This window comes from Acomys minous (genome assembly GCF_964271855.1).
Source record: "Acomys minous genome assembly, chromosome: 11".
NCBI classification, from domain to species: Eukaryota; Metazoa; Chordata; class Mammalia; order Rodentia; family Muridae; genus Acomys; species Acomys minous.
The window spans coordinates 75289440-75303859 of NC_140492.1; the positions used below are offsets into that span (position 1 = coordinate 75289440).

At 41.4% G+C, this 14420-nt stretch overlaps 1 protein-coding gene across 2 annotated transcripts in view; it reads right to left on the reverse strand.

The window, feature by feature from the left end:
• PRKDC (protein kinase, DNA-activated, catalytic subunit) overlaps positions 1–14420 on the reverse strand; it is a 180032-nt gene that overhangs the window by 37108 nt on the left and 128504 nt on the right. For both annotated transcript variants that reach the window (XM_084802475.1, XM_084802476.1), the window contains 6 exons: positions 13341–13546; positions 10600–10738; positions 9499–9687; positions 8804–9028; positions 6785–6893; positions 3530–3641 (listed from right to left, as the gene is read on the reverse strand). In XM_084802475.1, coding sequence (XP_084658601.1) covers positions 3530–3641; positions 6785–6893; positions 8804–9028; positions 9499–9687; positions 10600–10738; positions 13341–13546 — 980 coding nt within the window. The remainder of the gene's footprint in view (positions 1–3529; positions 3642–6784; positions 6894–8803; positions 9029–9498; positions 9688–10599; positions 10739–13340; positions 13547–14420) is intronic.

The following is a 14420-nucleotide window of genomic DNA, read 5'->3' on the forward strand; positions in this document are numbered from 1 at the left end:
CTTTACTGGCTCAAGTTAGTGGAATTCTGAGGACTCTGGGAGACTATAAATACAATAGCTCAGAGAGAGGGAGAGGGAGAGGGAGGAGGGAGGGAGGGAGGGAGAGAGGAGGGGGGAAGAGAAGGTTGGAGGAGATGGATGGAGGAGGAAGAAGGCTGCTTGTTCACTCTGCTGCATTTGCCGTATGCTGTTGCTGGACTGCTAGGTATCCTGATGACTGAGGTTGGTATTTTCCCAAAGAAGCCACTGACCCTAACCAGTGGGAACTAACTTTACAGAGGTCTATGTTCCCTGCTCCTTCTAACCTTCTTTCTCTCGTACCCAGGGTCAGGGAGTTGGAAGGGAGGTAGAGGCATTAAGGAACCCAAATAAAATAGAGTTGAAAAAACTAGCACCAACAGTTACTTTACAGTAACAAAAGAAGTATTTCCTCAGGAAGTAATAACATCTATCAGCGTGACAGTTAACATGAAATGCCATCTTAACAGGATCTAGAGGCACATAGGAAACAAGTCTCTAGGCATGCTGTGAGGGATCACCTAGAGTAGGTTACCCCCTGGGCAGGCTGTGAGGGATCACCTAGAGTAGGTTACCCCCTGGGCAGGCTGTGTGGGATCACCTAGAGTAGGTTACCCCCTGGGCAGGCTGTGAGGGATCACCTAGAGTAGGTTACCCCCTGGGCACGCTGTGTGGGATCACCTAGAGTAGGTTACCCCCTGGGCACGCTGTGAGGGATCACCTAGAGTAGGTTACCCCCTGGGCACGCTGTGAGGGATCACCTAGAGTAGGTTACCCCCTGGGCACGCTGTGAGGGATCACCTAGAGTAGGTTACCCCCTGGGCACGCTGTGAGGGATCACCTAGAGTAGGTTACCCCCTGGGCACGCTGTGAGGGATCACCTAGAGTAGGTTACCCCCTGGGCACGCTGTGAGGGATCACCTAGAGTAGGTTACCCCCTGGGCACGCTGTGAGGGATCACCTAGAGTAGATTACCCCCTGGGCATGCTGTGAGGGATCACCTAGAGTAGGTCACCCCCTGGGCACGCTGTGAGGGATCACCTAGTGTAGGTTACCCCCTGGGCACGCTGTGAGGGATCACCTAGAGTAGGTTACCCCCTGGGCACGCTGTGAGGGATCATGTAGAGTAGGTTACCCCCTGGGCACGCTGTGAGGGATCACCTAGATTTCCCTGGACTGGGGTCTTGGACTAAATAAAAAAAAGAAAAGCCAGTTTATAACCAGCACTTATCATCTCTGCCTTCCTCTATGGATAAAATAGTAACCAGCTGCTTTAGGTTCTTGTTGCCATGACTTCGAAGGGATGATGGGCTATATCCTTGAACTGTGAGTAGAAATGAACTCATTCTTCTTACATTATTCTGTCAGGTTAATTTATAATAGTAGTAAGAAAAGTTAAAACCACAGGGAGAAACAGGCAATTCCACAGTCAATGGAGTATGACACCCCCACTTCAGCAACTGAGGGAGTGAGACAAAAAGTAACAAACTCTATAGCCAAAACTGTTTGAGGTTATGAAACAAGCAAGAGATGAGGACCAAATCTTAACAATGTCTCGTTAGGAGACTGAATAAGAAAATATGATATTTGCTACTTCCTTGACTTTGAGAGATTGTCTATTTTTACTTTTCAGAATGTCTGCACATCCAATCACTGGTGTAATCCCTATAACAAAATTTGAAATTGCAAGGAATTAACAGCATATGACAATCCATGCATATTTCTAAGGTATACTGAAAAATATAAAGGATATAAAAAGAGTTGGAAGGAGGAGAGGGATTGCCTTACAATAAGATTTAAGTTGATAACCATAGAATAAGTGCTGAAACAAGAAATCATTTCCTACTGTCCAGATGAGATGAGTCAAGAGTCATCAGCAGATGAGAATGTGATATTTTAAGTTGATAATGATGAGATATGATAGATATTGATTTACATTCAGAATTTTAGACGTACCAAGATTGGAAAGATGTTTTCTTCAAGGTTGCAAAATACAAATAGCCAAAACACTAAGAATGTAACACGTATATAATTCCTAATTGTTTCGTGGTTCTTCTTGCTGTAGGTAGTTTATTGTAGATATGTATAATATAAAAATATGTGTAAATAAATTTAATAAAAAATTGTAAAAAAAAAAAAAGAATTGGAGAGAGGTAAGTGACAGAAGAAGTAGGACATTTGCACATCTCAAACTGTATTCCAAGTTAGTTTCTTATTGGTTTCAAGAAAGAGAAAAAAAGGAAGGTGGAGTCAACACAAGAGCCTGTGACTTTTACATGGCAGGATGAAACACCCAAGTCTCATGAGGAAACAAGACACAGCTAAATGGAGGAACAATTCACCAATGTCAGGAACAGTGGGACTTAGGGGCTGCTGCAGAACTAAGAAGACTAAAGTAATAAAACCAAATGTAGCCCACACTGCTAGACTAGGTCTGACTCTACAAGGAGAAATAAATGCTTCAAAGGACACTGATGGGACAACTGACAACACTGCCACAGGACAGCAGGTTCAAGATGAAAACAGGGAAACTTACCAAACTGTTTGTGTAAAAGAAATGAACGGACTGATTTTTTTTAAAAAAGTACACGAGGTACGCTACTAATGTGCATTATTCCAATATCCAATAGCCAAGAAATTAGTACATGCATGAAAGAAACAGAAAAGAATAAAGATTCATGTGTTATGCAACAAAAAGTAAAAAGAAAAAAGTTAAAACAAAATAGGTGAATTGAGTAAAAAGGTACACAGGAGAATTCTACATTTCTTCTGATTTTCCCACAGATAAGAATACTTACAAAGGGCCGGGCGTGGTGGCGCACGCCTTTAATCCCAGCACTCGGGAGGCAGAGGCAGATGGATCGCTGTGAGTTCGAGGCCAGCCTGGTCTACAAAGCGAGTCTATGACAGCCAAGGCTACACAGAGAAGCCCTGTCTCAAAAAACAACAACAACAACAAAAAAAAAAAAAAAAAAAAAAAAAAAAAAGAATGAGATACTGGGGTTGTCCCTGAGTCCTGCTTGCTATGAAGATTCACAAATAACTGGCAACCTCTGATCCCAAGGCCCCTTCTTGTATAGCGTAGAGGGTAAGTGCCTCCCTCAAGACAGCACAGGGTTGGGTCGGGACAGACTAAGAACATGAAATCGGAACTGGGAACTAACCACAACCATACCTGGGACCTAGGAAACAAAAGGCCAACTGTTAAAAACCCAAGTTTTAAAACCAGAACAATAAAGAATCACGACCCAGCAGTCTTCCTTCCTGTCTCCTGTAAAAGAGGAGCAGAAGCAGAGCTGCACCACAGCTGGGGGACAGCAAGGACCTTTTGGAAGAACTGTGGGAGTGAAGGAGGTGCTGCAGACATGAAGTCTGTTAGAACAGCTTACATAGGCAACCGGTGTCAGAGAAGTGTGCCAGGATTATTTTTATAAACTTTGCTTTCAAAGAACCACCACACTGGCAATTCTGAAAAACACCCCTCATTTGGCTCAATAAGACCATATCCTACCGATTTGTGATGATGTCATCCCAGATATGCATTGGGTCTGTCACAGCATCTGGGTATCTGTTTGTCCAGGTTTTTAGAAGCCTCCTAAGGGGACCCAGAGATGATAAATCACCTACAAATAAAATTAGAGACTGATCATACCCACAGCTGAATGACAAGAAGAACTTACAGAGTAGAATCAATATTAGTAAATAGACATCTAGCTCAAATTTCTTATTTTTTAAGAATTAAAAATAAAACAAATTAAAAACCCCCAGCAAATTAGGAACAAGCAAACAAACAAATAACCAAATACCAGACACCTTGTCTTTCTTTTACAAAAGGAATACATGTCACTATATGAATGTAATACATTCTTCAATGTAAACTCTATCAGTTCAGGATATAAAAAAAAGATGGGAAAATAAACATATACAAATATTTTTACATTCATCACAGGTCTATAGTCTCTCATCTGCACTTTTAAAACTTAAAAAGCACTGAAAGCTAAATGCTTCAATAGGGCTGTGGTCCACCTTCCTGAAGGCCAGATGTGACATGAACCGGAACAAGGTGACTCAGTCTAGATACTGACAACTCACACTGGGTACTCATCATATGTCTCCACGCTGGGATCATGCAGGATACATTTCTAATATCTAAAACAACCTAGCTTCTGAATTAACTTTGTGATTTTGAAATGTTACAGTACTAATGCTTAAAGCCTTGGCTTTCTCTTTCTATGGCTGGGAAGCAGTACTTAGGAATACCAGCTTAGCTCAGATGGCCCTGCATTGGCATCTTTAACTTACCACCTTAAACTGCACCACCTTATACACCTTAGTTACTTAACCTCTAGGACAATGTAAAATAGGAAGAAAAACTCTACATCTAATAAAATTGTCAGACAATTTTTAAAAATTAAAACTAAGCATAGAGTTCTCAAAAGATAAAACACAAATGGCTGAGAAATAAAGAAATGTTCAACATCCCTAGTTAGAGAAAAGCAAATCAAAACTATTTCGAGATTTCATTTTACACATGTCAGAATGGCTAAGATTAATAGAACAAATGATAGTTTGCGCTGGCGAGGATGCAAAGTAAGAGAAACACTAATCCATTGCTGGTAGAATTGGTCAAGTCACTATGGAAATCACTGATCGGTCCTCAGGAAGCTGGGCGTAGATCTACCTGAAGATCCAGCTATCACACTCTTGGGTACATACCCAAGGGCGCTATCTTACTACAGAGACACTCGCTCAACCGCTTTCGCTGCTGCTCTGTTCATAGTAGCCAAACGCTGGTAGCAGTCTAGATGTCCGTTAGTGGATGAACACATCAAGAAGTTGTGGCACATACACACAACAAAATATCACTCAGTTGTTAAAAAATGAAATCATAAAATTCACAATAGTGGATGGAGCTAGAAAAATAGAAGATAGGAGATAACTGAAAAGTAGAAGACAAATATGGTGTGTATTCACTTATATGTGGATGTCAGCTGTTAAGTCTTTGATAAACCGGCTACAATTATATAGCTGCAGAGGTTAGGAATATAGTAAGGGACTGGTGGGGAGGAAGAGGAAATAGAATATATAGTTACAGGTAGGTGGGGGTTGGGGAGACCCACACTGGAATGGCATGTCAAGCATGGAGGGGGAGCTAGAGGGTGGAGAAAGTGAAATACAGAGAAGAACAAGTAACACTAAGGGCTGTTGAGGGTCACATGGAAACCAAACACTACAATAGCTTTTTAAAGCGGGCGGTGGTGGTGCACACCTTTAATCCCAGCACTCAGCACTCAGGATTAACAGTCCTAAACGGTCTGTTTCCATCCAAGTTCTCCCCTCAGGGCTCAGGGAGGTATGTGAAGGAGGAGGTGGAAAGGTTCTAAAGCCAGAAGGGATGGACAACTCCAAGAAAACTATGTCTTCCAGACACAACAGGACTGGAAACATGAACTCACAGAACCTGTGGCAGCATGCATAGAGCCTGCACAGGCTCTAAGTCAAACGGAGTCCCAGCGCTGAGAGGGAGAAGGGGCTACCATCTACCCTTCCTGTTACCTGCTTGCAAAGGAAAAACGAGTTGTCTGCAACGGAGTCTCACTGGGTGTACCAACCACACCTCAGGACAGGTTCCCTGCCCAGCAGTAGATGCCAACACAGAAGGACCCCTATGGTACTTTTGTAGACTTTTTATCTCATACTGCTTTGTTTGGGCATTTTATGTCTTTTATGGTTTCTGACTTTGTGTATGTTTTAACATTCTGTTGCCTTTTTTGTTGTTGTTGCTTATTTCTTTTATAAGTAGAGAAAAAGAAAGGGTGTAATAATGGCCAGTGGGTGGGCAGGTGGGAAACACCTGGGAGGAGTTGGGGGAGTAGAAACTGATCAGAATATTTTATATGAAAATTTAAAATGATTATGGAAAAAAGACGAACATAACTCCTTAAGTTGTAGAAATAGCTAAAAAATAGTTCTCTAAATTTAAAACAGGGAACAATGAGCAAGCCATAAAAACGTTTGATGAATAATTTTTAACTATTCAAAAAAAAATTGAAACAGATTTAGGATGAAGACATTTCACTTCTAGAAGGATGCACTCTCTTAGACTCTTGGATGACTTCTCAAAGGAACCAGATTGAATCTGTTGATGGTGCATGGACCTACACCATCTGTAGTCTTGTCCAAAGCCTGCCCCCTGCCAGGCGTGGTGGCGCACGCCTTTAATCCCAGCACTCAGGAGGCAGAGGCTGGTGGATCGCTGTGAGTTCGAGGCCAGCCTGGTCTACAAAGTGAGTCCAGGACAGCCAAGGCTACACAGAGAAACCCTGGCTCGAAATATAGAAAACAGAAAACAAAAACAAAAAAACCAAAGCCTCACCCCTACTATCTCCTCAGACTCACCACTCCATTCCTATTCTGGATAGGGAGGCCTCTATCCTGGCAGTGGTTTTCTGGGGAGGCCTCTATAAGCCCTTCTCCTCCATCGTGCCCTTGGGCTCCTTTCTGAGGAGCCTCCTCCTGGCTCAGTGCTGGAATCCTACTCTGAGCACTTCGAGCTGTCAGTATTTTGTTTGGCTTTTTATTTCTAGTACCCAGAACAATGGTGCTGGACTGTTTTAAACACTTAGTGACCTCAAAAGGAGCATTTTTAGAACACATCCAAGGGAGTTTCCAGCCCATACATACTTTGGCTTCACTAAACAAAAATTCAGGTGCTAAAATCCCTCCACAACTAGAACGGGGAAAAAATGACAAGTTAAAAACTTACCATGCTTACGTATAAAGTTGAGGAACTCCTCAATTTCTGCTAGAGTCTGTACAGATTGTAATTTGGCGAGTCTACTTCTGTGCAAGAGGACATCAATACTAGAATAATTCTAGAAAAAAGAAGGGTAGTCTTGTTACAAAGGCAATATACTACTTAAAACTTTTAATATAGTTTAAAAAAACATGCTATAGCAACTACCCTACACATGTAAGAATCATTCTGTGTGTGTTAAACAATTATGCTTAAATTAAAAAATAATTTAGGATTTCAATTACATTTTGGTTCAACTATATCAATAGGATCAGTGTAACCTGGCTATCATGTACCGCGTTCTAACTATCATCTACCTGTTCACCTGTTCACCTGGTGACCATCCACTCCAGGCCTATTTACATGGTAGGCAAACACTCTTCTACAAGTTACACTCCTAGTCTGCACTGAATTTGAAAAAAAATCACAGTATCTTATAATGCAAAATTATGAACCATAGAAGCCAATTCTTTTTTGTTTATCTTTTGTGTGTGTACGTGAGGGTGGCAGCATGCCAGGACACAAGCATGGAGTCGGATGACAACCTTGGCTGCCAGTCTTCGCTGTCCTCTCTTGTTGGCTGCTCTGTAACCCAGGTTAGCTGGACTGTTCTAGTCTGCTTTTTTGCTGTTGCAGTAAAATACTATGCGCAAACACACTTGGGGAGGAAAGGATTTATGTGGCTTATAGGTTACAGGCCATCACCAAAGGAAGCCAAGAAACTCAAAAGCAGATGTGCACTGCAGAAACTGAGGCAGAGACCACAGAAGCATGAATGCTGCTTGCTGGTGTTTCTCTTAGTATGCTCAGCTTTTTTTTTCTTTAAACTTTCTTTAAATGATTGCTTTTTTTTTTTTTAATCTTTTATGTGCACTGGTATTTTGTCTGCATGTATGTCTGTGTGAGGGTGTCGGATCTCCTGGAATGTGGGTGCTGGGAATTTCAGCTTGTCTTCTTAAACAACCAGGACCACCTGCCCAGGGTGGTACCACCTGGTGGGCTAGTACTACATCAATCACCAGTAAAGAAAATGCTCCATAGATAAGCCCACAGACCAATCTGACGGAGGCACATTTCTCAATTGAGAGTCCCTGTAACCAGCAGGTAGAGTGAGAGCTTTGAGGAATTCTCTTCCATCTGCCATTTCACCAGGGGCGTGCTGAGGTTACAGATATGTGCTACTATGTCTAGTTTTACATGGCTCCTTGGAATCTAAACTGGGTCCTTGTGCTAACAAGTACTTTCTCCACTGAGCTATTTCTCCAGCACTGAAACCAAGTCTGTCTTGTCAGTTTACTAATTTACTTTAAAATGATAAAAACAAAAATAGAAACAATAAATGCCTATGTTTCTAGGATTAATGTTGTTGGTAAACTGTTAGTGTCACAAAGCAACAGACCAACCCACAACTGTGAAAACTAAAAAGAATAAAGGGCAGAAAGTAAATAGGGCACATGATCTGATTTCCAGTCAAATTCTGCAGTGTTAACTCTTACATTAGTTTTAGCTGGTCCTTTCAAAGTAAATGCAATGCATCTTAAAACAAGTACTAACCCCCCTGATAGGACAACCTGGAAGAATATTTCATGTTGTCTCTTATACTACTGAGAAGTCAATCTGCATTGTGGCCACCCAGAGAGATTGGCTCAGTCTAGGCATTTACTCATAAATCAATTAATATAACTATTCCACAGAGAAAATTTTACATTACACTGCCTGAGAAAGATTAAACTAAAGAAATATTAAAAAGTAAAACATTTACAACAGTGGGGAAAAAAGATTGAGACAAAGGATGAGTGAAGAACACTATTAGAAAAATCTAAAGAAAGATCAGTACTATATCAGAACACACAGAAGATTTTACTTGGTCGTGTGTGTGTGTGTGTGTGTGTGTGTGTGTGTGTGTGAGAGAGAGAGAGAGAGAGAGAGAGAACTACTGATACTTAAAACTATTATAAAAACAGTAAACATAATAGAGATCTGCCTTACCTGCATAAAAGTCTGAATGCCATTTTTAATGTAGTATGTGGCTCTGTCCATGTCATCTTGGAGGATGTAAAGGAGACTCAGCTCCTGACTGTACTGGAGCTCCAGAACCTTCTGCCGCAGTTCCTGGTGCATGGCTTCGTCCACAAATGTTAGCAGAGACTGGTTGCCTTCTCCTTGAAGCAGGAGCTTCAGTTTGCTGCGGATCACATATGGCAGATACGTCTCCTGCAGAACAGCAACAATCCGCTATTGACTTAGAAAGCCAATCCGAGTGAATGCAATTATTTTCTACCTGAAATACTCTTTGGAGTTATTTTATAGTTTAAAATATTGATATTTGATGTTGTAACATAAAACTACAATTTCAAAAGCAAGTTCATCTAAAATAAGTCATGATTTATTTTTAAATCATAAAACATGGAGGCACTTTCTATAGAAGAATGTGATCCACTTGAAGTTGGGACACACTGTGTATGCTACACATAAATCAAGGGGTTATAGCACAGGAAGGTAGCAGCATGGGGCTGTGAATGCCTCCTTGGGTGGCCACAATGCAGACTGCCTTCCCAGGAGCACAAGGGACAATAGGAAATAGTCTTCCTGGTGGTCGTACCACAGAGGTAAATATCTACTGTAAAACACATCCCATTTATTTTGCAATGGCTGGCTAACCTGTGATATGAAATTCCACAAACCTGGTAAAATGGTTCACTCCACATTTTACTTAGGTCTGGGGGGTTTCCACTGCCTAAACTGGCTGTAGAACAATAATCAAGCACTTTCCACTCCGAGAGGTTGTTGTAACAGTCAAGCGACGCCAGCTCCCAAAACTCCTTCTCAGCTTCTGTGGGCTCCCCGTCAGCCCACTCTTGTTTATTTAAAGCCTGGCAGGAAGAAAAAGTTAGGATTGCTCTATGGAGTTGAAATGAATATAGACACAAATACATTATTTTTTAAAAAGAAAAGCATATATACTAAAGACAGTCATTTCAGATTTATGACAAAGTAAGAGAAATGGGGTAATATTCAAAATAACAGTGAAAAAAAGCAAAACAAACCAAAACCCAAAACAAAAGGAACCTTATAGTAACAAATGAGGCCAGGCATGGGTACACACATCTTTAATTCTAGCATTCAGGAAGTAGAGGCAAGATCTCTGTGGGTTCGAGGACAGCCAGGACTACAAAGTTAGATGTTTGTAGTCAGTCAAAAACCAAACCAAACTAAACAACAAAGACACTAATGAGAAGAAAGTCATCTCGCTGAGAAACTTACAGAAAGCCAGCTAAGTGATGCTTTAGGACTGTGAATTATTTATTACTCAAAAAGTTCTTAGACTGAAAAGTAAAGTTAATGACATTTGTGGACTGCTGTACATTTCAAAGCTGAGATCACGCACTGTGTAGTCTCTTAGGCTGCAGATCCTAAAGTTTGACACCTTTTATCTGTGCCAACTTGGGATGAAATAAAACCAACTTACAGTCATAATCACACAGTCTATTTCACTTTATCATACTTTTTTCCTAAGTTAAAAACAACACTCAAATAAAAAACTTAAAAATAACAGCAGTCATAGGAATAATACTTTATAGTGTTATATACTTTGTATTTTATGAAATGTTTAGTTTTTCAATGTTGCCTTAAAAAGAACAAGATACAATAACAACTGTCACAAATGGCTATTACAAAACCTCATTTAGTTATTAACCTTTAACACTAAAGCTAACAGTTCTATTTTACATGTACAGAGCAAAGGCATTGAAGGAACTGATACATTTGCCAGAGACTGATTTTACCTCATTATACAGCTTAGCAGCTTGAGAATAATCGCTTCTGGCTTCTGCCAGCAGTGCATTCTGAGTGTCCTGCTTTGTTCCTAACTCACTGCTGAAAATGCCGCGGAGGACGTCATACTCCCTGATCGACCGGTAGAGTCTAAAGAGAACGAAGTCCAGATCAGCGAGCATCACAGTTACAACCACATTTATACAATTTTCACTAATGCTGAATGAGGACGCCACTCACTTACCAAGGATGACGAACAGAATTTTACTGGAAATATAAAATTAAATGGCTCTGAAGTTCCTTTAAGTTTTACATCTTTAATTACTCCAAAGCCCAAGTTGTCCTAATGTGCATTTGAAAAATAAGTATCTGGGAAGATGAATGGTAAGTGGGTCACTAGTTTGAGACCAGACTACACTACACTATGAGACCCTGTCTAGAAAACAGGCCTGAAACTATGAAACGGTTCATTACATAAGCTTCTGCCAGGTGGTCAGGTTGGAGTTACTGTCTGTCCCCAAGAAAAAGCCAGAAGCAAGTATAACGTCACACTACTGATGTTTTCGTCTATGTTCTAACTCTCACCCTACTGATGCTTTAGCCTATATTCTAGAGACTATGTTTTACACACACACACACACACACACACACACACACACACACACACACACACACACTCCCTTGTAGCCTTAATATTTGTTAGGGCATTTATTCATCTTTTCATCTTAATAAAAATATGGTTTGCCCTGCATAGTGGTGCATGTCGGTAACCCCAGCACCAGAAGGGCGCAGCAGGGGATAATGAGTTCTAGGTAAACCTGGGCTACACAGCAAACTTTGTTGAAAATTATAATAACTTGACTTTGTCAAGCAAGATTCTATCACTAAGAAATTCTTGGGCTGGTGTTTTAAAAGTGTATTCCCTTTTTCCTGCATGGTTCTTTTCAAACCCTAACCTTAGTGCAACCTTCTCCTGTGGTTACAGAGCAGCCACAGGGGAACTACTTCCTCACCGGTTCTCCTGCTCTCTGACTTACTTCCTGGATCACATGAGCTTTGCCTGGGAAAGTTGGCATATGCCTGTAATCTAAGGGGCCACGGTGGGGGTGAAGGTGAGTGTTGAGTTGCAAGTCTGAGGCTGGCTCAGGCTTTCTTTCGGTGGGAAAATGCTTGCCTAGTTTTCACAAGGCCTTAGGTTCCTACCAAGTTATCAAGGGAAAGGCGGAAGGCCTGTGAGCAGCAGGTTGTGCAGAACCCCTATGAATCATGAACCCACTAAATCCAAACTAGGGAAAATTGAACAGACATGGCTCTGTTACAGCCTAGAACCTAGAGGCCAAAGGTCAGTGGCAGGGATGAGCATATAGGTGTTCAACCGCAGCAGTTCATAGTCAGAAGTTGAGGACAGAGAGATGTTATGCACAGCACAGGATGAGATCCCTACCTACAATTGACTCTGGCTCCCGAGTCCCTGGATGTTTATTAAGACTTGATCAAAATGATGGCCGTAATACAGGGAGAAAAGGCTAAATCGTTTAATAAAGCTAGAAAGAAATGTGTCAACTATAAGCCTGTAAGTTATATATTATCTGTCTGTATGTCCGTCCGCCTGCCCGACTGCCAGTCCATCTGTCTGTCTGCCTGCCTGTCAACGCCCCCATCCATCTACTTCTCCCTCTCTCTACTGACATGTCTTCCTACGCGCCTACCGACCTGTCTGTTGCCGGACGGAAGCAGAAGCCAGGAGCTCAGCACACCAGCTAAGTGTTCTGCAGCAGAGCGACACGCGTCTCCAGCCCTTCCCCTGCCCTGCGACTCCCGCTGCAAAACAGGCCTTAAGCTCAGAAGTCGTCCTGCCTGGGCTTTCCATATGCTGGTTTTACATGTGTACTTCATTATGGCCATTTCTGCACTTCTTTGTGTCTTATTCCCCCGAAACACTGACACATGGTGTTGCCTATTGCTCAATCACATGTACAAAGCTGTGGGATAATACGGCTCCTGCAGGAAGCGTTCTCCCATCGCCCTGGCCCTCTGTCTTTCCCGTCTCAGCACTCGCCCTGTCCTGTTTGATATTCTGGTTTAATTACGTTTACAACTATATACATTTTCTATCTGGCTCTTCATTTTTTGTAAAATCAGGGACTGAACCTAGGGACTCACAGATGCCAAGCAAGTGCTGTGTCACTGAGCTACAGCCCTGAGACCCTTAGTTTTTTAAATGTCTAATCTGTCTCACTTCTTCTTCTGTGCCTGGCATAGTGCTTTACCAAGTCACAGTGCACAAAACTAATTGATGCTAATGCCGAAAGGTAAGGAAGCTATTTTTATTTTTACTATCTTTTCACTTAGAGCCCAAAGACCTAAATAAAGTTGACCAACTATTTAAAATTTTTATTTTGTTGAGAGAGAGGAGAGAGAGAGAGAGAGAGAGAGAGAGAGAGAGAGAGAGAGAGAGAGAGAGAGAGAGAGAGAGAATGTTGTGTGTGTGTGTACACGTGCATGCACGCCTGCCTGCCTGCCTGTTGGCCAGAAGAGTGTTAGATACCCTGGAGCCGGAGCTATGGGTGGTTGTGAACTGTCCAACATGGTTACTAAGAACCCAAAATTGAATCATCTCTAAGATGAAGTTCTTCTAACCACGGAGCCAGCCTCCTTACCAGCTCACTTTTCATAAAAATAAAGCCAATTTTTTACTGCGCTACTTTGGTTGAGTTACTGTTCTCCCAAGAATGGGCTAACCAAAGCTTACTTAGCAAGTTCCATCCACCGAGTAACATCAGGAGGCAAGCAAGTCTTGCCTCGGACTCGTTTGGTGGGTGGTTCTTCGGGCACCAGCTGCAGGAGTGCCTCTTCCAGAAGACGGATACCGCTAGGCTGCTGCAGACTGGCCAGGCAGCCCACTCGAACAGCGGCCGGGTCTAGACTCAGTAAGTCTGGGTGTTGGCAACTGATTTCCTATAAAACCACATACAGCTGTTTAGACTAAAGGATTTGGATGACATCATCACAAATGATTGTTTAATTTTATTAAACATAAGAGAAAGAACTTTGACCTTAGTAGTAGTAGACAGTGATATCACAAAAGCGTCTCTGTGCAATTCTATCAGCAAAATATTTATCAACATCCAATTTTTGCAAAGGAAAAAAAAACTTTATCATTACACTTCCAATCTAAGCATTGATTTACATCAAGAAAAACACTGACAGAATGTTAAAATTAAAAATACATAGTTTTCAACATACACATCCTCTGCATATAACTAAGCAACTGAAATTTACAGGAATATATGTGCACTTAGCTTCAGCTGTTAAGAAAAGCAGCTGAAAAACAGATTTTATATTTATTTACCAAAAAGTGGGTGGGGAGTGACCTGCCTATTAGTCTGCAAACACAGTTCATGTTAAGAGGTTAACTTACTTAATGATATTTGAAAAGATGATTTCATGAATTACTATAATGGCCTATAAACACCAAAATAATAAAAAAATAACCTCAACTCATTATTCAGAAGCACGGTCTCTGTGATAGCATCCCAAATGGACTGGCATTCACATGCATATCTCTGCACCTGCATCTGGACTTGGGTAGCGACCTAAGACCTCAGTCTCAAGCTCCCTTGACACTGTAACCCATATACCAGCCACTGTCTATGTGGCTGCAAAGAGTAATAACCAAAATTAAAGACTATAAATTCTCGAAAACAATCAAATAAAAACATCTGTCATCCTTACAAAGGGATAACCCATGTAAAACTGTTGTCAAGCCAATAAATTTCTATGAGTAAGGCACAAAAAGCATTCATATGTGGGTGATAACCAAAAGCTGTTT